The 21,554-nt window shown below is 43.7% G+C and overlaps 1 protein-coding gene across 29 annotated transcripts in view; it reads left to right on the forward strand.

Moving 5' to 3' along the window:
- Positions 1-21,554, forward strand: part of CELF2 (CUGBP Elav-like family member 2) — a 552,082-nt gene that overhangs the window by 195,013 nt on the left and 335,515 nt on the right. For 2 of the 29 annotated variants that reach the window (XM_081210116.1, XM_081210118.1), the window contains exon 1: positions 12,346-12,680. The exons of 23 other annotated variants lie outside the window; for them this stretch is intronic. In XM_081210116.1, coding sequence (XP_081066242.1) covers positions 12,607-12,680 — 74 coding nt within the window. In that variant the 5' untranslated portion in view covers positions 12,346-12,606. Of the gene's footprint in view, positions 1-12,337; positions 12,681-14,158; positions 14,280-21,554 lie in introns of those variants that run through there. 4 more of the 29 variants (XM_081210128.1, XM_081210121.1, XM_081210120.1 and 1 more) reach the window with 4 other exon arrangements.

The following is a 21,554-nucleotide window of genomic DNA, read 5'->3' on the forward strand; positions in this document are numbered from 1 at the left end:
CATGTTTGCCAACTCAATCAAAATCATTGATTGATCCAAAAAGAGAAGATAAATAGACTGCTTAGTCCAGATGCTTTTTCCCCAGTTCATTGTAGACAATGAACTGTCAGAGGTTTAAATTAAGGAATGTCTGAGTATGCACTTCAGACCACAGGTTTTAGAAACAGGGCACTGTCAGAAGCACTGGGGGCACCACACAGCCCCCAGATGGAGACAAACCTCTCTGGGTGTCTTCCTCTGGAACGCAGCATGGGACGGTCATAACTCTTCAGTCCCATTGCGCAGCAGCAACACATATCCGAAAATATGTGCACACTCAAACAGCAGAGTAAAGCTGAAAGCTGAGGCTATGAGGTGTGGCATTTAAGTAATTTATTAAGCAATATATACAGGACAAAGAAGAAGAAGAGGAGGAGGAGTTTGGATTTGATACCCCGCTTTATCACTACCCGAAGGAGTCTCAAAGCAGCTAACAATCTCCTTTCCCTCCCTCCCCGACAACAAACACTCTGTGAGGTGAGTGGGGCTGAGAGACTTCAGAGAAGTGTGACTGGCCCAAGGTCACCCAGCAGTTGCATGTGGTGGAGCAGGGAATCGAACCCAGTTCACCAGATTACGAGTCCACCGCTCCTAACCACTACACACACTGGCTCTCAAAGCAATCATGGTATCCTCTCACATCTTCTCCGAGAGAGAGAGAGAGAGAGAGAGAGAGAGAGAGAGGTATAAAAGTACAACACAACGGAAGAGATAGGACTGGCTTCCGTTTCCCACACTTGCCGAGCATGGAATGTAAACACAGACATGTGATGTAACAATCACACATCCAGCAACGGGAGAGAATGAAAATACTGACACACTTGATTTTGTTATGCAGATTAGTATTGTTGGCATCCATCTGTCTCAAGAGACAACCCCCCCCCCCCTTCTCCCCTATGCTATTATATATTGTATATTTTTCTTTGCTATAAGTCACTTGGAGATCTTTGGGTGATAGCAGCTTGTAACATTCTTAATCCGGGGGGGGGGGGGCAGGTGGAGTTGCCAGGGAACACTTGGATGAACAGAACATGAAGTGAATTAGTTTCTTGTGAAAAAAAACGACAGACATGAACTGGAATTAGTTCATCTTTTAGACACGCTGAGCCCGCACTTGGAACTGGTTCGTTTTAAAAACTAACTTTTGAAGCTCTGATAAATACACAGAAAAGGGTCTTCTCTGTGGTTGACATTTCCAGAGACAGGAAAATTCCTGGGAAAGGCCTCTCAGGAAGAACCCACCTTGTAGGCTGGTTTGTGTGGGAGATGATGGTCTTTCAGATGCTGCTAGAGGCCTGAGCAAAATCACCATAAATGGATCTTCATGCTCTTCTGAGCAGTGCCATTCTCCTTTTGCTTTCAAACTGAGCCCTGCTGTACATTTCCCCATGTCTGCCTCTCCCTTTTTTTTAAATGGCGCAAGCAGGCGTGTTCTGAGGAGCGTACCACACTGTTAATTGTGTGTGTGTTTTTAAAAGCAATAACCTGTGCACTTGTAATGCTTTCACTATGACCTACTTACATACTACTTCACCCTCCTTGTAGTATGATTAAAAGCTCCTTTGAATCCACTATTCCCTCAAGGGATTTGAGGCTAGAATTTAACAAACTGCTCAGAAGGCTTAAGCCAGTAAGAGGGCTTCCCTTACAGCTTCTCCCGGTAATTTTCAGATGTAATTAAAGAGAAAATAAATATTTCAAGATGCCGTACATTTGAAACAAAACAATGCGAAGCGTCTTTCCAGCATCTGCATCACATGGGGAAGAAGCAAAGGCACCAATCGTCGTCGGCTGATTTGCAACGGGATTCTCCGTCTACGTGTTTGTGGAGGGAGGGAGGTTTTCCCCTTCAGCCATGTTCACGTGCTCATTCCTACCCTAGTTGAGAAGGCCTTTGTTGGGCCCGGAAATGGCCTCTGGAAAACAAGGCCAGGCAGCGAGGCTTCTGACCTATTTCCTTGGGAGGAAAATGGACCAAAATGCCTCAGAATCATCTTTCCCTTCCCCCGCCCCATTTCCTGGAGGGAGAGAGAGAAAAAAAGAGAAAAAGAGAAAAAGAGAAAGAGAAAGGAAGAAAGAAAAATATGGAACTGAATGGAAAGATTGTATAGGGTTAAAACGACACAATGCTGGCTTATTTAAACGAATGTCTTCATTCCTTCGTCTCCATTGCACTCTTGTCTCCTTCAGCTGCTGAGTGCTAAAAGCTGCCCTTTCTGCAGTCACAAGATTTTTATTTTTTTTGAGGGGGGGAAATTGAATGTTAATCCTCCTCTACTCTAGGCTGGATTAACCACCGTGGAGGCCTCTGATCACAAATCAGGTGGTGGCGTCCATCTGGAGAAAGTTGTAATGACTTTTCCCTCCCCCTCCTCCTTCATTCCCTTCCCCTCGCGCTCCTGCAAAATTTGTTCCAAGATACTTCGGTGGGTGTGCTGAGATAAAGAAACCAAATGCCAAGAGATTAGTGTTAAAGGGGTTTTCTGGAATCTTCCATGACCACCCTTATGTACCCTCAAACTGTGCCTACTTACTAGGGTTTCCCCCCACCCATATTTTTTCATATTGTTAAAAAAAAAACAGGATCAGGCAGCAGGCACCTTTGTGCTTTCCTTGCACAATAAACCACGGTAAGCTTGGGAGTGCTCCTGGGCACCTATCACCTATTGATTACTAAAGGTTTAAGTGTCTTCTGTGGCTTGGATTTCCTTCTGCTAACATTGTCTGGTTCACCCCCAGCTACATATGTTCCTGGACAGGGGCAGGCAGGCTTCATAGTTCTTCCGCTGGTAACGTCAAGGCTGTATTGCGCATCCTGTTGAACATGGGGCTGCTAGACAAGATGCACCTTCATTTTGATCCAGCAAGGAGATGCTCTTGTGTTTTTTGAGTTGCTCGCCAACCATGGTTTATTGTGCACAAGCAGAACATGCGTTCAGTTGCTCCTCCTCGGGCAAAGGTAGAAGAAACAAACCAAGAAGTGTCAGTGAAGCTGGGACACGGTAAGCTTGGGAGTGCTCCTGGGCACCTATCACCTATTGATTACTAAAGGTCTTGTGTTTTTTGAGTTGCTCGCCAACCATGGTTTATTGTGCACAAGCAGAACATGGGTTCAGTTGCTCCTCCTCGGGCAAAGGTGGAAGAAACAAACCAAGAAGTGTCAGTGAAGCTGGGACAACGGCTTGCTAAACCTTGGGATGGGGAAGGAGATTTAAAGGTGAACCTGCCTAATCTGCGCTTCTCGAAAGCATCCATGGACCAAAACATAGCAATCCATTGTACTGCGCATTTCCCCAAATTTTGCAATGCAGTTCTCCATCCCAAGGAGTGTGTACAACAGTGCATACTGGAATGAAGTATGTATATTTTGTATGAAAATAACATACAAAAATGCATTATACTAGGGGGAAATAGCTCTGCTGAAATGTTTAAATCAGGCAAAATGGCATTCAAAAGTGTTCTGCATTGAATTCCTCCCTTTGTCTCTAAGCAGCAGACTTGTGTGTCGTAAAGAAAGCAGCTTCTGAAACTCAGCTTGGTTTCAAAAGCGGCTTGCCACATAATTTGAGAATCAGAAGCCTCTTTGGTGTTTGGGTCTAGTTTCCCAGTTCTCTGGATTACAAGATATAGTTACAGCACATTTTCTCACTAACCACACCAGCTGCTGCTGTATATCTAATATGTGCCACTTGGTTTGCTGTAATATCTGTACTGAGGGTGTGGGGTGGAGTGGTAACAGGGTGCAGTTGGAGGGTCAAACAGGGTTGTTGTTTTTGTTGTTTAGTCGTTTGTGTCCGACTCTTCGTGACCCCATGGACCAGAGCACGCCAGGCACTCCTGTCTTCCACTGCCTCCGCAGTTTGGTCAAACTCATGCTGGTAGCTTCGAGAACACTGTCCAACCATCTCATCCTCTGTAGTCCCCTTCTCCTTGTGCCCTCAATCCTTCCCAACATCAGGGTCTTTTCCAGGGAGTCTTCTCTTCTCATGGGGTAGCCAAAGTATTGGAGCCTCAGCTTCAGGATCTGTCCTTCCAGTGAGCACTGAGGGCTGATTTCCTCAAGAATGGATTGGTTTGATCTTCTTGCAGTCCATGGGACTCTCAAGAGTCTCCTCCAGCACCATAATTCAAAAGCATCAATTCTTCGGTGATCAGCCTTCTTTATGGTCCAGCTCTCACTTCCATACATCACTACTGGGAAAACCATGGTTTTAACTGTACGGACCTTTGTTGGCAAGGTGATGTCTCTGCTTTTTAAGACGCTGTCTAGGTTTGTCATTGCTTTTCTCCCAAGAAGCAGGCGTCTTTTAATTTCGTGGCTGCTGTCACCATCTGCAGTGATCATGGAGCCCAAGAAAGTAAAATCTCAAACAGGGTGGCAAGATGCAAAAGGAGGACAGGACGGCACCTTCCATAGTTGTGAAGAAGATGGCACTTCAGTAGGTGTAGCTGGTCAGCACTGACTGGCAGAGGTTCAAACAGGAATCTGGAGTTGGAACAGATTGAGCTTGGGATCTTGTGTGTATAAAACATGCCCTTTACTGCTCTACAGACATAGGAATCAAACCAGTGGTCCATCTAGCTTAGGGGTCAGCAAACTTTTTCAGCAGGGGGCCGGTCCACTGTCCATCAGACCTTGTGGGGGGCCGGAATATTTTTTTTGGGGGGGGATGAACGAATTCCTATGCCCCACAAATAACCCAGAGATGCATTTTAAATAAAAGCACACATTCTACTCATGTAAAAACACACTGATTCTTGGAGCATTCATGGGCCGGATTTAGAAGGCGATCCAGCCCCCAGGCCTTAGTTTGCCTACCCATGAGCTAGCTCCTACAGACATGGGTAGTTGCTTTCCATGGTTTCAACTCAGCAGTATTTTGCTATTTTTTAAAATGAGGTTACTGCTGTTTTATGCAATTTCTGCTGATTGATCTTCTTGACTGCATGTGCTGTGTGTGTAATACATTGTTTATTTGATTTCTAAGCCGCTTTTGCAGGCGTTTTGCAGTAAGCAAAAGGGAAGGAGATTCTAAGCAAATAGAAATCCAGTAACGAGATTCTCAAGGGAACAGCTCATTCTGCAATCTCCTCTCCCCCTCCGACTAAAAGGAACTGCTACTCTATTCACATAAAATAGAACAAAAGTAGACCTAATCACATCTGACAAATGTTGGAGGGCATGCACTGGGTTTAATGCAGCTGTATTGCGGCATCTCGTCTAGGCATGGAAGGATAGTAGCTGCCTTTTTCTGGTACAAAATCGAGTGACCCTTTGTAGCATATGCTGGATTTTTCTTCAGTAGGTTTAAACTTCATTTTATGCCCATCCTGCATATGCTGGGTTAATTTAATACTTTTTGGGAACTAGATATACCATGGCGTGCTGAAAATATGCAGAAAGATAGCTTGATTGTTCTTTTTTTCATAACAAAAGGTCTAGTTTCCAAGAGAAAGAGAACTGTGCGTTTTGGGTGAACACACCAAGAATGTTTCATTTGAAAGAGGCACTGTGTATGAATTAGGATTCTTCATAGAATCATAGAGTTGGAAGAGACCACAAGGGCCATCGAGTCCAACCCCCTGCCAAGCAGGAAACAATCATTCTTATTGCTGTAAGAAGAAGAAGTTATTCTAACAGCAGAGCCCTATGTATGTTTGCCTGGAAGAGTAGAATTGTAGAGTTGGAGGGTCATCTAGTCCAAGCCACTGAAATGCAGGAATCTCAACTAAAGCATCCTTGGCAGATGGCCTTCCGGTCTCTGCTTAAATTCCGCCAACGAAGGAGAGTCTACCACCTCTTGTTGGAGTCCGTTCCACTGTCAAACATTTCTTGCTGCCAAAAAGTTCTTCCTGATGTGTTGTCAGAATTTCCTTTCTTTTCACTTGAAGTCATTGGTTTGGGTCCTAAAACAAGTTTGCGCCATCTTCCATGGCTATCATATCTTCTCTTAGTCTCTTATCTAGGCTAAACATACCCAATTCCCTCCCGTTCCTCATAAGTCTTCATTTCCAGACCCTTGATCATCTTGATCACCCTCCTCTGCACATGTTTCAGATTATCAATTTCCCTTCTTAAAATGTGGTGCCCAGGCACAGTACTTCCAGCTGTGGTCTGACCAAGGCAAAATAAGAGTGGTGCTAAGTTAGCCACTGGATTCAATGAGGTTTACTCCCCTTTAAGTCTGCATAGGCCTAGGACAGCAGTCCTAACCACACTCAACAGTACTCAATGGGCAGTAAGACCCATTGAACCAGGTGGTGCTTGCTCCCGAAAAAATATGCATGAGATTGTGTTGAAAGAATATTAGTCATAAAGATGTAAAACCAAGGAAAGGACGTGCTTGCAGACTTATAAATCATGGGTGCAGAATCTTTTGATGTTGTTGGACTACAACTCCCATCAACCACCTGACCATTGGTCATGCTGGCTGGAGCTGATGAGAGTGGGATTTCAACAACTGTTAGATCAGACACAGGCAAACTCGGCCCTCCAGATGTTTTTGACTATAACCCCCATCATCCCTGACCACTGGTCCTGTTAGCTAGGGATGATGGGAGTTGTAGTCCCAAAACATCTGGTGGGCTGAGTTTGCCTATACCTGTGTTAGATAGTCACAGGTTCCTCACCTTCTCTAAAATAATGTGAAACATGAAATGAATAAGCTGGGGCAATGCACAATTGGCTGTTCCTCAATATAAATATCTGTAGCATATATAAAATTAACCTAGTGTTAGGGGAGAAGAGCTTAGACTTCTTCGTAGTCTGCTAGTTTTGTATGTATAGGTTTTTCCCCACAAAACATAACATGCTGATTGAGTAGCAGGGGGAGGACTTCATATTTGGGTAGGGCTAATGATGGGAAAGAAATTCGATTGTGTTTGCATTTAAAGACATGCTTACCTAATTAGACCTTTCTAAAACAATATTCAAACTGAAGCATGGGCATCCTTCAAATGCCATATTTCTCTGAATTTTGCAATTCAGTTTTCCAGCCAATTAATGTGTACCAAAATACCTATACCAGGGCACAATGTTCATAAAAATGCATATTTTAGTAATGTGCTGTTGGATTTTCATGAGGACTGAAAATCAGAAACTGATGTGTGGACGTGGCAAACTGAACTTTAAGACAGGAAAAATGAGAAATGGAGAGAAACCAAAATTGGCAGGCTCTCGCCCGTTCCCACCGGTCAGAACCCACATACAAATGTGCATAGAAATCTGTTGTATATTGTGTGTATATCTGATGGATCTTTTTGATAAACATTTTGTGTTTCTCAATTCATAAGGCAAGCAAACGAGCATTGCTACGTGCACGTGACTGCCACAGCAATTTCAGCCTAGGGTATAGAAGGTCCTTTCCCCAGGAAATGATGCATAAATATCACTGTAGGAAAAAATCAGAAATATGACCCTAGGAGACTTCAGATTTGGGAACCAGCACATGATGAGCGATGTTTGGGTACTAGTTGTTAACAAGGATAGTTTCCATCTCTTGCACTAGAGATTTGGATTCCACCTGACTACCGTGGGAAGATTGTGAGTTATGAGAGGGATCTGTAGCAGTTATCTCTCAATAGTGAAATGAAGTGGGTAACATGTACTGTGTGCATCAGCTTGTAGGAATATTTTTCACAGCCAACTAGGATGAATTAGCCTGTCTAGGTTGCCATATCAGCAATGGCTAACCCTTGAAACGTTGCAGGCTTGCTTAGGCAGCCGAGTCAAAACATTGGTCCATTAGCTCAGGATTGTCTACACTGACTTGCAGGTTTCGGACAGGGGTTCCTGTCAGCTCTATGTGGAGATGCCCGGGATTGAACTGTTGGCATACTGCCGGGGAGACGGGGGCATCAGGCAGGCCCCCAGTTGGCTCCAGCCACCGGCCAGCAGCCAGTCTCCCTTGGAACAGCATTAATTATCAACACGAGCCTCAGATACGTTTAGAGACCCGTGCACACTCTGTCATCAGAGTGTGTCAATCTTCTCACAGCAGAAAAGGCGGACAGAGAAATGTGCAAGCAGTATATATAGCATTTTATTCAGCGTAGTTCAGGAACAGAGGAAAACATGTCTGCTTCCCTTTGTGTCCAGCAAAACAGCGGTATAGCAAAAGCAACATACAATGGAAGTTCCCAACAGACTGTGCTGGAAGTAAACAGGCATGTGATACACAACAGTCATGCCTGACCCTTTTAAGGTGGAATGGAACTATAGCCTAACATGAACCTGGGACCTTTCGCATGCAAGGCAGATTCTCTACCGCTGCTACCCAGGGGCGGAGGAAGGGGGGGTGCGGTGGGTGCGGGTCACCCCGGGTATCACCGCTGAGGGGGGTGACAAAATTCCAGGCGGCACTTACCGTGGGGCCTGCAGCACGTCCAAGCCACGTGTCTCTCCTGGTAGAGAGGCAGTGCTTTGAGCACACATAGGCTCCGCGCTGCCCAAATGCTCCGCCCACTGCTCCACCCCCCCAGCTGTAGGGCAGCTGAGTGGGAGGAGGGAGGCAGGCTCCAGAGGCCCCACAGTGCGCCCCGCCCCTATGGATGGTTTGTCCTGCCCCTGGGCACGTCGCCCCAGGTACCCAAGCTTCTTCCACCACCGCCGCCACCCTTGGCAGTTCCTTCCCTTACCCCCTCCCCACATTGCTGTTTTTCACACTGACCAAATTCACATTCTAAGCTCGTTGGAGCAACCTGTCTTTCGTTCCTACAATATTATGTGGAGCCGCAGGTTCTTTGGTGCAACGTGGATAAACAAAACAGGGCGAAGTAGCTCACATTTTAACTTTTGATAGGAGCAGCATGGATCTTATCACTGCTTAGTTCCCACTGCACTACACATATTTAGAAGAGGGCGAAAGAGAGGAATAGAAACAAACCAAGAATTCTGGAGTTGGAAAGGATCTTGGGAGGTGACCCGGATCTAGACTTCCCAAACTGGGATCCACCATGGACCACCAGTGGTCTGAGAGCTTCCTTCAGGGGCTCTGCGGCATGGCTGTATTAAATATTCACACTGATTGTAACTGTATTTTTTTATGGCTTCTGTCATTTAAAATGCAAGTTGTAATGCAATAAAACGGAACGTGAGAAATTAGAGAAGCAATAAACATGCAATTGAATATCATGCAGTATTGTTCACAGCAAAACTACTGTAGCAGGAAGGAAAATCATTATGTGGTCTGCCAGTGCCATCAGTAATGTTCAAGTGGTTCATTGGGGGGGGGGGAATTGGGGGACCTCAGATCCAGTTCATCCCCTCAGTACAGCACTGTTGCAGCTAGAGCATCCATGGCAGATGGCTGTCTAGCCTGTAGTGAAGGACTGGCCACCCACCTCCGGAGGCAGTCTCTGTTCCTCTCTCTGCCCAACAGCTCTTGCTGTTAGGAATTTTCTCCCCGTGTTTAGCTGAAATCTGCTTCTTTGCCATTTCTAACCATTGCTTCTAGCCCTGCCTTCTGGAGCAACAGAGAACAAGCCTCTTCCAACATCTGTGTTTCTCCATCTTCAGCTATTGCTAAAGCTGATATTTTGAAGACTGTAATGTTGCACTAAGAGGTCAACGTATATTTAATTAGTTCTAAGTTGACCTATGGTGTACATGCCTACATATGTATTACAAGTGTCACATAACATCCATTTGGCATTTGTGAGGAACTCATCTCTTGGTGTGGCAGCTCCTAAACTGTGGAACTCCCTGCCCATTGACTTGAGGCAGACACCTGCACTGCATTCTTTTCAACACCCGCCAAAAACGTATCTCCTTCGGCAGCCCACCAAGACATGTATACGTGCATTTTTAATATGTTATTTCTTCTTACTGTATAGAACTCTAGATGTCAATCTTACTCATTCTGCTTTTTCATAAACTTGTTTTTAACACTGATTTTATTAATAATTTTAATGTATATTTTATACTGCTCAGAGCAGGGATTGGCAAGGTTTACCTCTCCTGTGCTGGTTCACCCCAGCAGAGATCCCTCTGTGGTCCAGATTGCGCGCATGCGTAAGCGCCCGCGATTTCCTTCGTCTGCATCTGCGCAGACGCGATTTCCGGTGCTGTGGAAGCGAGTCCCTGCACCATGCTGGTTTAGCGCAGCATGCAGGGACTTGCCGAGTGGGCGGCTCAGTTCAGGGGTGGCTCGTGGGCTCGTTAAATGACCCCGTGGGCTGCTTGTGGCCCATGGGCCTTAGGTTGCCTACCCCCGGCATAGAGGTTTCATTTACAGTTAAGCAGCATACAAGTTTTGAAAAATAAAATTAATATGTGTGTATTTGTGTTTGTGTGTGTTTGCACATGGGTATATAAATATATTCTAATATATTTTACGGGCTCTGCTAAAATGACTGACCTAGTTTTGTATCTGCTTTCATTCATGCAGAAAGTTGCTCCTTTCAGCAACTAATACTCATGCAGACACTTGTATTTTTCAGAGCTTCTCGGTCCCTTTTGTTCCCCTCACTTCTGCTGTGTTCCTTTCTGCTCTGCCTCCTCCTTTGCTCTCACTGTCCTCGGCCTCATTTGCCCTCACTGCTATTCAATTGGATTGGCTGCGGCGATCCTCGTGACTTTTTATTTAGGCATCCGCGATGATATCACACCTGATGCTGATCTGTCACATCAAAACAAACTTGTGCCAAACGGCATAGAAATAACCAGAACGTTTGGCCAGTCGTTCCCCTCCCCCCAATAATTTTATTCAGCCATGTTAAGATGCCAATATAGAAATTGGAAAATATTCTGTGCAAAATCTAATACATAATGTATAGATCTGTTTGCTGGGGCAGAGTAATGCAGTGATGCCGATATTGTGTTTTGATTTAGCTTGAATTCCTACGTTTCTGGATAGCGCTATTATTATTATTTTAAAATATTAAAGATCTGTGCTGCAATATGTTGAACTAACAGAAAGGAAGGAAATGGTGGATGAGATCCAGCGTCTCACCAAGAGCCCCTTCCTTTTCTCACCCCCTCCAGCTCCCCATTCTCCCTCAGTCTGTCCCAGAGCAGATTTTGGGGGCACATGGGTTTCAGAGAGGAGGGGAGGGAAAAGAAGCCCTTTTTGCACAAGTGGATCGGTTGTGCAAACAGAATGCCATAATTGGATATTTCCCAGCTGTAAGAAATTGCTTCTTCTGAAGTTTTTGTATAGCCTCATGATCAGTTTCAAGTCTTTTGAACAGAGCACTGAGGTCCCTGAATCAATGCACAGTTGTTTGATGAAAATGAGAAGTGTGCTTTTTATTGCATAAAGTTAGTTCTGCTGAACTCATGTGAATGAGGGTGACATCTGCCTTGAAACGTTTACTGCCTTATTGTAAAAGTGCCTCATTTGTTATAGTGACTGGTGTAGGACTACTTCAAACTTCAAATTCCTAGGGGATTGGTATCAGTTTCTCAATCGGCATTTTAGCCCATTGGACACAGAGCCATAAATACGTAAAATATGAGAGGGTCTTTATTTTCTCTTTTTCTCTCTTTTCCACATAGCCCTGACTGCTTTGGCTTCATAGTGCAAGTTTCCCCCCACCCATAAGATGATTTCTTCCCCTTCTCCCCATAACCCCATCTGGATTCATTATGGATGTTGTAAAATAAATATTCTCAGATGTCAGAAAGGGCTTTATTCAAAAAGGTTTATGAGGGTTCCTGAGAATATCAGAGCCATCGGGCGATTAATCACCTTTCCATGTTTGCGTTTTCATTATCTATCCATCTCTCTATACTCTATCTATCTATCTGTCTATTGATCTTCTTGGATAAAGAAGCAAGGAGCCAAACACTTTAGCCCATTCAGCCCCCCAAAGCTAATTTTATGAATTTGTTAACAGATTGTTTCTTTGCCCTGCATAGATGAGTGTTATTTTAAATGCAATTTGCTTCTGCTTTGCAGAGTGCAGAGAAACCAACAGAAGTTGGATGAGGCCCAAATAAACAGACCTTGGGTTCAACAGGGGGATATATTTTTGTGGCGGTTCTTGTTTTGTAAACCCTTCTAAAACTCTTTTCAGCGTCGCCACAACAAGCAGTTTAGCAGGATCCTGAGTGAATTAAACAAAAGCGGACTGGAAATCCAGAAACTGATTCTTTATGCGTTTGAGAGAGACTGGCCCTCTGGCTGCCTTTTCTCTCCCCAACCCCACCCCACCCCCCAAAAGAAAACCTCCTTTAAAACAAATCGAGCCTGTCCACAATTTCGTCCAGCTCGTTGCCGAGGCTCTCTGCCCGGGTTTGCAGGGGTTAAATTCTAGCTGCAGTGGGGAAGTGGCTCCGCCCCCCGTTTTCAGCACCTGGCGCTCTATAGACAGTTGCCTCAGCAGTAGATTTCAGAGGGGATTGGAGGAAAACAAGAGGGGGAGAGAATGTGACAACTGCCGACTCTGACTGCTGCCTTGGGGAGGCCTCCCGCACCTGTCCTTGCCTGTCTCTTGGCCAGTGCAGTTGTTGAATCAGACAAGCAAGAGGAACATTCTTATTTGCCAGACCAGAACGGTGTGCATAGGAGGAAAGAGAAGAGGAAGAAGAAGAAGAAGAAAAAGAAGAAGGAGAAGAAGGAGAAGATGACTTCTTCATTCAAGCTGGATTTTCTACCGGAGATGATGGTTGATAGCCGCTTGCTAGTTTCCGACAGAATGTAAGTACCGACTCAGCTGCCCGGCAGCATCTGAACCTCAGACCGAGCCAGTTCCTGAGATTCTAGATGGTTGTATTTTGTGTGCTTTTTCCCCCCTGGAGGGTTTTGATGGTATAAACAAAAGCCCTGGATTTCTCCCTCCCTTTCTCTTTCTCTCTCTCTCTCTCTCTCTCCGAGGCTACCGACTTGCTGCTAGAAGTGTTTGTGTGGCAGAGTAAGGATTTATTCCCTCTCTCTCGTCACTTGAAAATTCTTTTGTGGTCTCTAATGTGTGTGTGTGTGTGTTTTCTTGCACTCATCCCCCCCCCACCCTCCGTTGTGTTTGATCTGCAACATTCTCTATCAGCGAAACTGGGGGGGCTAAGGGTAGCTGTAGAGCAGAGACCCGATAAGTATGATTTATATTCTGTTTATTTGATGTGGGGAAATGCAGTGCCGAGCCTTACAGGGTTTTGTTTTATTTTATTTTTAAGAAAAGCACACTCTTCACATCCAGTGGAAATTCCTATACAGATATTTTGCCTCCGGCTTAGAAATCTTAACTTGTTCAGGGGGGTTAAGGCGCAACCTGCTCAGATTAAGAAAGAAAATGCACTTAAAAATAAATTAGCCACAGATGCAGACTGTTTGAATGTGTGGGAAATGTGGTCAGTTTTTGTGACAGAGCAGGAAGGAAATTAAAACGGACAATTTTGCCCGTGTTGGCGGATGCATGGTAAATTTAGTGTTAATTATTAGGAAGATTATTCTTGTATACAGGGATGGAAAGACTAGAGAGATTGATTGGACAATGTGCATGCTAGATTTTCATGAAGGGAAACAGATTTGGTTAATTTTCTGCCTTGACACTTGATCTTTAAAGTTCCAGTTGCTCTATCATTGCCTGACATCAGGAAAGGAAAAGAAAGTGTATATTGGGTTCTCTAGGAATGAAAGGCAAAAATTCAACAGAGTAAATCTGGACCCTAACATAACATCATTCCTGGAAAACAAAATTAATCCCATCTGAAATAAGAATGATAGGATCACGCCGAACTTTGCAAACATGAATATGACCATGCTGGATTTATATAATGAAAAGGGAGGAAATGAGATTGCAGCACTGGCTACGTGGTACGTCTCTTTAGTGGAAAGTGTGTGCAAGGTAGAAGTTCAAATAAAACTTTGTACATGGTCTTCAAAACTATCATTTTCTTTAAAAAGGAAAAGGAATGGAAATCCACTTCCTTCCCATATAGTCTGGTGCCGGCCATATTATGAATTCATTCAAAGTTGTTGCACCTAATTCCGCCCCACCCACCTCCCTGGTAATTTTTCTCTTGGGGCTGGAGATTTCTTAGCCGATGGAGCGTTTGAGATGAACTATTCATGAAATAGCCATCTGTTTCAGCTGCTGAGGATTAATGTGTTGCCGAGGTGGGGGTGTCATATTTAGTATGGGTGAGCCTCTCTGTCATATGCATTGTGCATAATACACATGCGTCGTTGATGCCTTCCACAGTCCAGTTTCGGATAATCCTAAATTTAGAGCATGGTGTCTGTTGTTGGGAATGGTGAGTTTCCGAAATCGACCATTTCGCTTGACTCGGAGCCTCAATGGTATGTGCTACAGTTGCTTGTTTTGTTTTGTTTTGTTGCTGTTATGTGACCCATCCTTCACCCAGGAGAGTGCCAAGTTAACGCTCTCAAATAGTTTTTGAGAAGATATGTCAATGCACAAATGTCCGCTTGCGTTCCTCTCAGCTTTATACATTCTTAGTGCTGGCCCCTCCAAATCAGTCAGGAAAGATATTGCTGATAACCATCTTGGAACACCAGGGTTCTATTACCTGAATCTGGTGGTGTTTTGGCTGTCACTCAAGTTTATGGAAATACTTCCTCAACTCACCCATTGAAGGATGAGAATCGTGTAAAATTGTTCCTTCAGAATCTTGCCTTCTGGAGTTGTGGGGCGAGGGGAAGCCCATAATTCTCCTTTTTTAAAAAGTACTATGCCTCTGTTTGAAAACGATGCAGAATTATATTTTAAAAGGCTTTGATAAATAGCTTTGCATTCACTCTGGGTTTCCTCCCAGCCCCTCCATTAAAGAACACGAGCTGTATCAGCAGTAACTCTTGTATACAGTCTGCCTTAGTGATCGTGTTATGAGTTCTCATCACAGTGCAGAAATGTAACTTAGTGGATGGTCCAAGCAGCTATAAAGATTGATGCTTTCCAGGGATTTCACACGTCCTGTATGCACAATTAATAAAGAATAGTTTGCTGGCTTCAGCTGGGGCCAGAGGAAGACTAGTAGGGGGGTGTCCAGTCTTTAAATAAGGATATATGACCTTGCACTTTTTCGAGAGTGGAAAACAATTGCATCATTACAGTCTCTCTCTCTCTCCCACCCCCTGCCAAAGATGCGATTGGTTCGGTTTGTGTATAATTCTCTTTGGGAAGCCTTTGGATTCATCAGCGCTGATGAATGAACGGTGGTTGTACAGCTTGATTGCCCATGAAGAGCCGTTTGTCATACAAGCATGTTGCCCTTTGAGGCTGCCCATCCCAGATGCCCGAAGCGACGCCACAAGCCTGGGAACCCGTTTAATCTTTCTCTCGCTGCCTGTTGGGCGAGTGGCTCAAAAGTTTCGGCAAAGGGCACAATCCACAAGGAAGTTCTCTCCCTTCAAATCCCTACTGAAATGAATGGGAACGAGCCCGATAGCGTGGTCAATGGCTTGTTGCCCAACCCTTAATTTTATATCCTAGGGGAGAACAACCAGTGCTGTCTTTAGCAAGGAGTTATTTAATGTTTGAGAATATTAGATTAGGGTTAATTGGTGTAGATGGGAAAGGGTTGTCTCGTAAACTGTTAGAAAATGTCATTTCTTTATTTTTTTGAAGGTTCTTTTGTTTGCCTAGGGAAGAACAACTATCATAAGATATTCCAGTGTTCATGAAAGCTACTGCATATAATTTTGGATCAGCGTAATCTTTAAACATTGCCGGTTTGAAATACATATTATAGTTTTCAACTTTTTAAAGCTTTATTTACGACTCCAATAATCAGCAAGAAAGCAGTGGCTATCCTCCCTCCCAAAACGCACACACACATTTGTGGATTGGTTTCTTATTACTCTTAAGATAATAACATTTGAATTGGCTGCTATACTGAATGCATGGTGCGTATTACTTTAATAGGCTAAGCTGACACTGAAAGTGTAAGTATTCAGTCACTTGTACTGATGTAGATACCGCCACAGCCTGGGCAAGATGAGTAGGGCAAGAAGGTCCTGTAGTACTTCCTTCTGGAATTCCATCATAAAAAAATTGCCATTAAACAATACCCATGGAGGGTAGCTGCTGGTGATCCCAGCTGATATTAAGAGGTGGCGTAGATGGTTCATTTCCTTGTTGTGACCTTTGCGCACTTCGCCTGGCTCTATTTTTCAGTCGCATAAAATGTGATGCATTGCCTTATCTCCCCGTGGCAGTTGTCAATGGTGTAGAAGAACCAAGAAGCTAAGTCCAGAGGGTGGTACGTTGATGTATTAGCCAGGGCACCACAACAGGCAACAGGCAACAGCACACACACACTCACCATTCTGACTTCACATGAGCACCTACGAAGCTCAGAGAATTCTCTGTTTACCTTTCTCAGGCTAAGATATTCCATCGGGTGCACTTTGGCTGAGGGGTGTCTCAAATGTTGTGGCTCCCCTACTGGCTGGTTTCCTTCCCCTGGGCCAGGAATATATCACAGCTAATAAAACTGCCTGTCCTTACTTTTGATAGCATAGTAGTTCTTAGGACCACACACTTATCAGCTTGGTCTCCATCGCTGCCTTTGGATTGTTATACCATTGTAAGCAAACCAAGCTTCATCATCAAATCGCTCTGGGCTTACTCACTCCAATCTAAGAACATGTGACCTCGTGCCTTTTGGAGGGATGGAGGAAGAATATCCTTGATCACAAAGGTCTTAGTAGCTTCCTCCTGTAAGTGGAGCAACTCTTAATTCTTTCAGGGAACATTGTGTGTTCTCAGGACCTCTTGATAGCAAATCTCTGGATCAGAGTGAGCATGGTTTATAAGAGCCTCCCCAAAATATATAGTACAGCATCCCTCGTGTACCATAAAACATCATTTTGTATATTGAAATCTCTTAGTCCTGAGCACTAGGTAGAAAGCTAACCCTTACTACAATACTAAGGAAATGTTTGGACCGCTCAAGAGATGAAGTAATTCAGGAGAACATAATGGTATTTTGCAAAAAAATAATAATAAAAAATGGAATGCTTGTGTTTTTTCCAGTAGCAGACACTAATAAAGACATCTCACATCACTGAAATCGACGGGGAGAACAATACTGGGTGGTTTTCACTCACCCAGTGATTTTGCAGAAGGGCTACTCATTCAGTTCAGTGGAGGCCAGAAGTCCATATAAACATTCCTTTGCACGCATGGATCTGTTGTTCCTATTCAAATGAACAGTGCATTATGGGTTCCAGAGAGTCCTGTATCTGCACTGGAGTTCACCTACAGTTTTGGATTAGAGTGCTTATCGATTATATTAAAATGAGCACGGTTGTTCATTGTGGACACTGTGCTCTTGCATCTTGATGCGGCAGTCTATCAACTCTCTTTATCACTTTGGATTCCATTGCGCTCCTCTTTTTTTTTGCCTACTCACTGACCAGATCGGAGTGCCACAGATGCCAACTAAATTTGAGTTTTATCTTTTAACGACTCAAGAATATAATCACGTGCAACTGATTGGGTGCCACAGAAAAGTGTCGTGAGTTATCCATTAAAATTAGTCTTTGAATTATCTCCCTCATCTCTGAGATGAGTCAAATTTTCTCACATGTATGCCAATGTGTTAATTATGTGGTGGTTGATGATGTATTTGAAGAGCTGGTGTGTTCTTCTTTTAAGATACCCAGTGTACTACAGAATTTAATCTATACAGGGTTTCATTGTCTGTGTAGCGCCCTTTCTGAGGGGGGCACAGAGTCTGGTAGAAATTCAGCCGGGGAGGCACCCATGTTTTTTCGATTGCCTCACAAGAGAAAATGCTCAACTGCATTGAAAAATATTAAATCACAAAATATGTGTTGTAAAAAGACCTGGAAACCTTCCCCCAAAAGAAAGAGAGAGAGAGAGAGAGAGAGTGCTCAGCACCTATTGCCAGTGAGAAACTGTGTACCTTGTTATCAGCTGTTGTTTGATGCTGTTTCCTTATCGTATGTTCGTATTTTGGCAGACAGTTCTAGCATTGATCCGGCTGGCTGTATCATTTTAAATTGTTCCACGTTGATAGTTCATTGTAAGTTGCTCTGTTCCGATTCCTTTGGCAGCCATTGATGAAAAGCCTAAGGAAGGAGGAATAATAAAAAGAACCTTGAATGAAGATTAAAAGCTTCAAAACTGAATAAGGATTTTCAGTGATACACATGGTAAATTAAGCTGCGGGCAGGGGGATCCAATATATTCTCCTTCCCTGCTCATCTTTACAGCTATTGTTAGATAGTATAAAGTCCATGATCTTATTTTTACTTTGTACAATGCCTAGATTTTAAAGTATTATTATTATTATTATTATTATTATTTATTTATTGGCATTGTGTAAACCAAAAACAAATTGAATCAATTGCGGGGTTCTAATCCAATTGAAAAGAACACCACACTCCAAATGTGAATGTATGAGATTAAATGAAGATGGTGTTTATTCAACATGCAGGAGATGTATTTTTTAAAGTTTATTAATAATAGCGCTATCACACTGCTTTTTCAACATACCAGTTTCTGTCTATCAGATGTGGTATATCTTCCTTTAATCTCACACATTTTCATTGTTCGCTTATTTGTTTCTTGTCACCCAAACTAAAACCCAGTGACTAATATGATTTATTTATTTTGCTTCCATTGGAGAGAGAAAAGACGTTCTCCTAAACATTTCAAAATGGGTTTCGGTGTATTTTAATTGACTAGTATTTTGTAGTAATTTTGGCTAAGGCAATCAGGTTTCATAATTAATCCCACACGTTCTTTAAATAATAGCAACAACAGCAACTCGGAAATTGTGTATGAACGGCAGAGTGGGAGAATTCAGGCAATTTAAAAATTCATGGAACGTAAAAAAAATGTTTATCATCAAGAAATGGCCCTCTAGAGATTGGGAGAAGTCATTGATGCCCCACAGAATATGCATATCACACAAGTGCCTTAGATCCAAGCTTGGGAGAGATTGCTTCCTTTGATTTCTTTAGCCCGGCTAATTCCTTTCATTGTGGTGCTGTTTTGGGATTGAATCACTTATTGTTGCAAAAAAAACTTAACCATCTCTTCTGACATGGTTATGTGTGTTTGGTGGCAGGAGGTTTTGGGGAAAGAGCGAAGTCCAGATTTTGCAGGAAGCTCCACGTAATGTTTGGGCAGGGAGACAATTAGCTCTTGGGGAAGAAGAAAGGAGAGGCAACTCACTGGGGGGAAAGCAATGCCAACACGAGAGAATCTCTTTGGAAAATAAAAACTAATTGGAGCAATAAAAGTGATGCTCTAAAGTAATTCTGGAATAATTGTTCCTATTTAGAATCATCAGCCTTTAATTGCTTTGCCCACACGCCCAAGCTCAATTTTTGCGTGTGAAGGGAGACCAAATAATTTCCTGCAAAATGTCTAACTTCTGATGCCGAATGCTCCCTTTCTCTTGGGAAGACCCCCAGCTCAGTGGGTGCACACATAATGTATCTGAAAAACCTACAAAGTTTAATCCCTGGTCTTAATAGATAGTGCTAAGAACCACCTTTTTCTGAAACCCTGGAGAACTGCTGCCGTCATCGTAAGCAATAGTGGAGGCACATTTGTCTATTCTTGGTCTGTGTTTACCCATAAGTCTGTTCCAACCCAGTTCCACATTAATCTGAATCCCTTAAAATAAAAAAGGAAGAAATTTCACATTTAAATTTGTTTTTAAATCTCTAAACGTTCCCCCTGAGACTATGCGGTTCTAAATGCTTTTTCTCTCAAAACACACCTGTAAAAACATATTTTGATATGTGCATTTCAGCTCAGAGCATTCCCAAAGTGCAAAGGCCGGTGGGTAACTTAAGTTCTGATCTGTCCATTAGTCTGGTGTGTGTGTCAATCAAGGCAGTTTGTACTGGGATTTGCAAAGATCAAATCACTCAAGCGCCCCAAAAAGACAATACTGAGGTAGATGGATCCCAAACTCTGGCTGCACCAAGGCGGCTTCCTATTTCCTACTCAAGATTTTAAGAATGTTCTCCAATGCTTTGATTGCCTTTGGCTCCCTCCACCCATTCTGTATCTCCTGTGAATGGTGTTGACGGGTGTTCAGTGTGGTGCTAAGCCTAGACCTTTGTCCTTCTCTCATAGCTCACGTATGTCACTCTTCCCTCTGGAGGATGCCGTTTTGACAATCAATTCCTCCTCACAATGCCAGCATATATCATAGAAATGTGCTTCTCCTTGGCAGCATATCTGTTTTCTTCACAGCTTGAGCCCCTTCAGATAATAACGTTGAAATTATAACAGAGGCAATATGATTGCCTGGCATTTAAAATGTCATTGGGAAGCAACTTTTGTTTTATGCTCAGCCTTAAATACACCGTATTCCAGCGAATGCCCAGGTGAGCCCGTTTTGCAGAGAGATTGCCTGCTATACTTGCGTGCCCGTAACTAGCTGGATAGCAAGCCTGCTACGAATCTGGACCTGGTGACCTCATGGAAAGGTTGCAGCTCAGTGGTAGCGTTATCTTCTTTGTGTGCAGGATGTCACATGATCAATCCATGACAGCTCCAAATGGGGCTGAGAACATCCTCTGTCTGAAACCCTGGAGGGCCGTTGCCAACCAGAGAAGACTGGCAGATGGATCGTGGTCTGACTCAGTATCAGACAGCTTCCTATGTTCCTAAATGTCAAGGGAAGGGAGTTCAGCCTTAGCTACAGGACCAAGCTACAGTGGCAGCCTTTGTATTCACCAAGTAGGCTTCTCTAGGAAGAACCATAGTGGTAGAACCTCTGCTTTTCATACAGAAGGTCTCCATTTCAATCATCAACATCTCCAGGTAGGGCTGGGAACGTTCCCTGGCTGAAACCCTGGAGAGCAGCTGTCAGTCCGTGTGGACAACACTAAACTAGCTGGATCAACAGGCAAATTCGGCATAAATCAGGTTCCTATCTGCCAATAGGTCATGCCTGCTGTTTTCCTTGCCCCTCCAACCTCCACCTAACAGAAAGCCATGTCTTGGACAGATGAAGGGATCTCTTGCTGCTGTATCTGAGCATTGTTTCATCTTGTTTTGCATATTCTTAATTTCCATCAGCAGTTCTCTGAAAGCTTTGCGGGTTCATGGAAGCATTCCCTCTATTGAAAATGCTGAGCAAGTCTGTTGATCCATGAGCTTCATTTATACATTGCAATGGGCCACAAGCACCTAGACTGGGTGACGCTCAAGGCTGGGTCACCTGTGTATGTCCCACACTTCTTAAAGTGATAATGCCAGGTGATGGCTACTACCGCTGAAACATCTCATGGCTGGCTAGTGAGAGGAAGTTGACCTCTGGTGTTTCAAACAATCTCCCACTTTTTCAGCACAAACACCGGTGGCTCACTGGACTTGCAGTTGAAGATTCAGCCAATGGGCTAAAGCGTTGTGTCTGCATTCCAGAATTTTCGTAATCAATTCTTGGATAATGTATGTGAAGCATTTGAAATACGGGGGGGGGGGGGTTCTATATGGAGATTTGGTGGTTAATAATAATCATTAGCACAACTATGTTTGCTTGGGGGTAGGTTTTCAAAAACATGTTACCGTGGCGCTTAGGAACCCTGACATATTATTAAGGATGGATGGATCTGTCA

Source organism: Podarcis bocagei (genome assembly GCF_964188305.1).
Source record: "Podarcis bocagei genome assembly, chromosome: 10".
Lineage (NCBI taxonomy): Eukaryota > Metazoa > Chordata > Lepidosauria > Squamata > Lacertidae > Podarcis > Podarcis bocagei.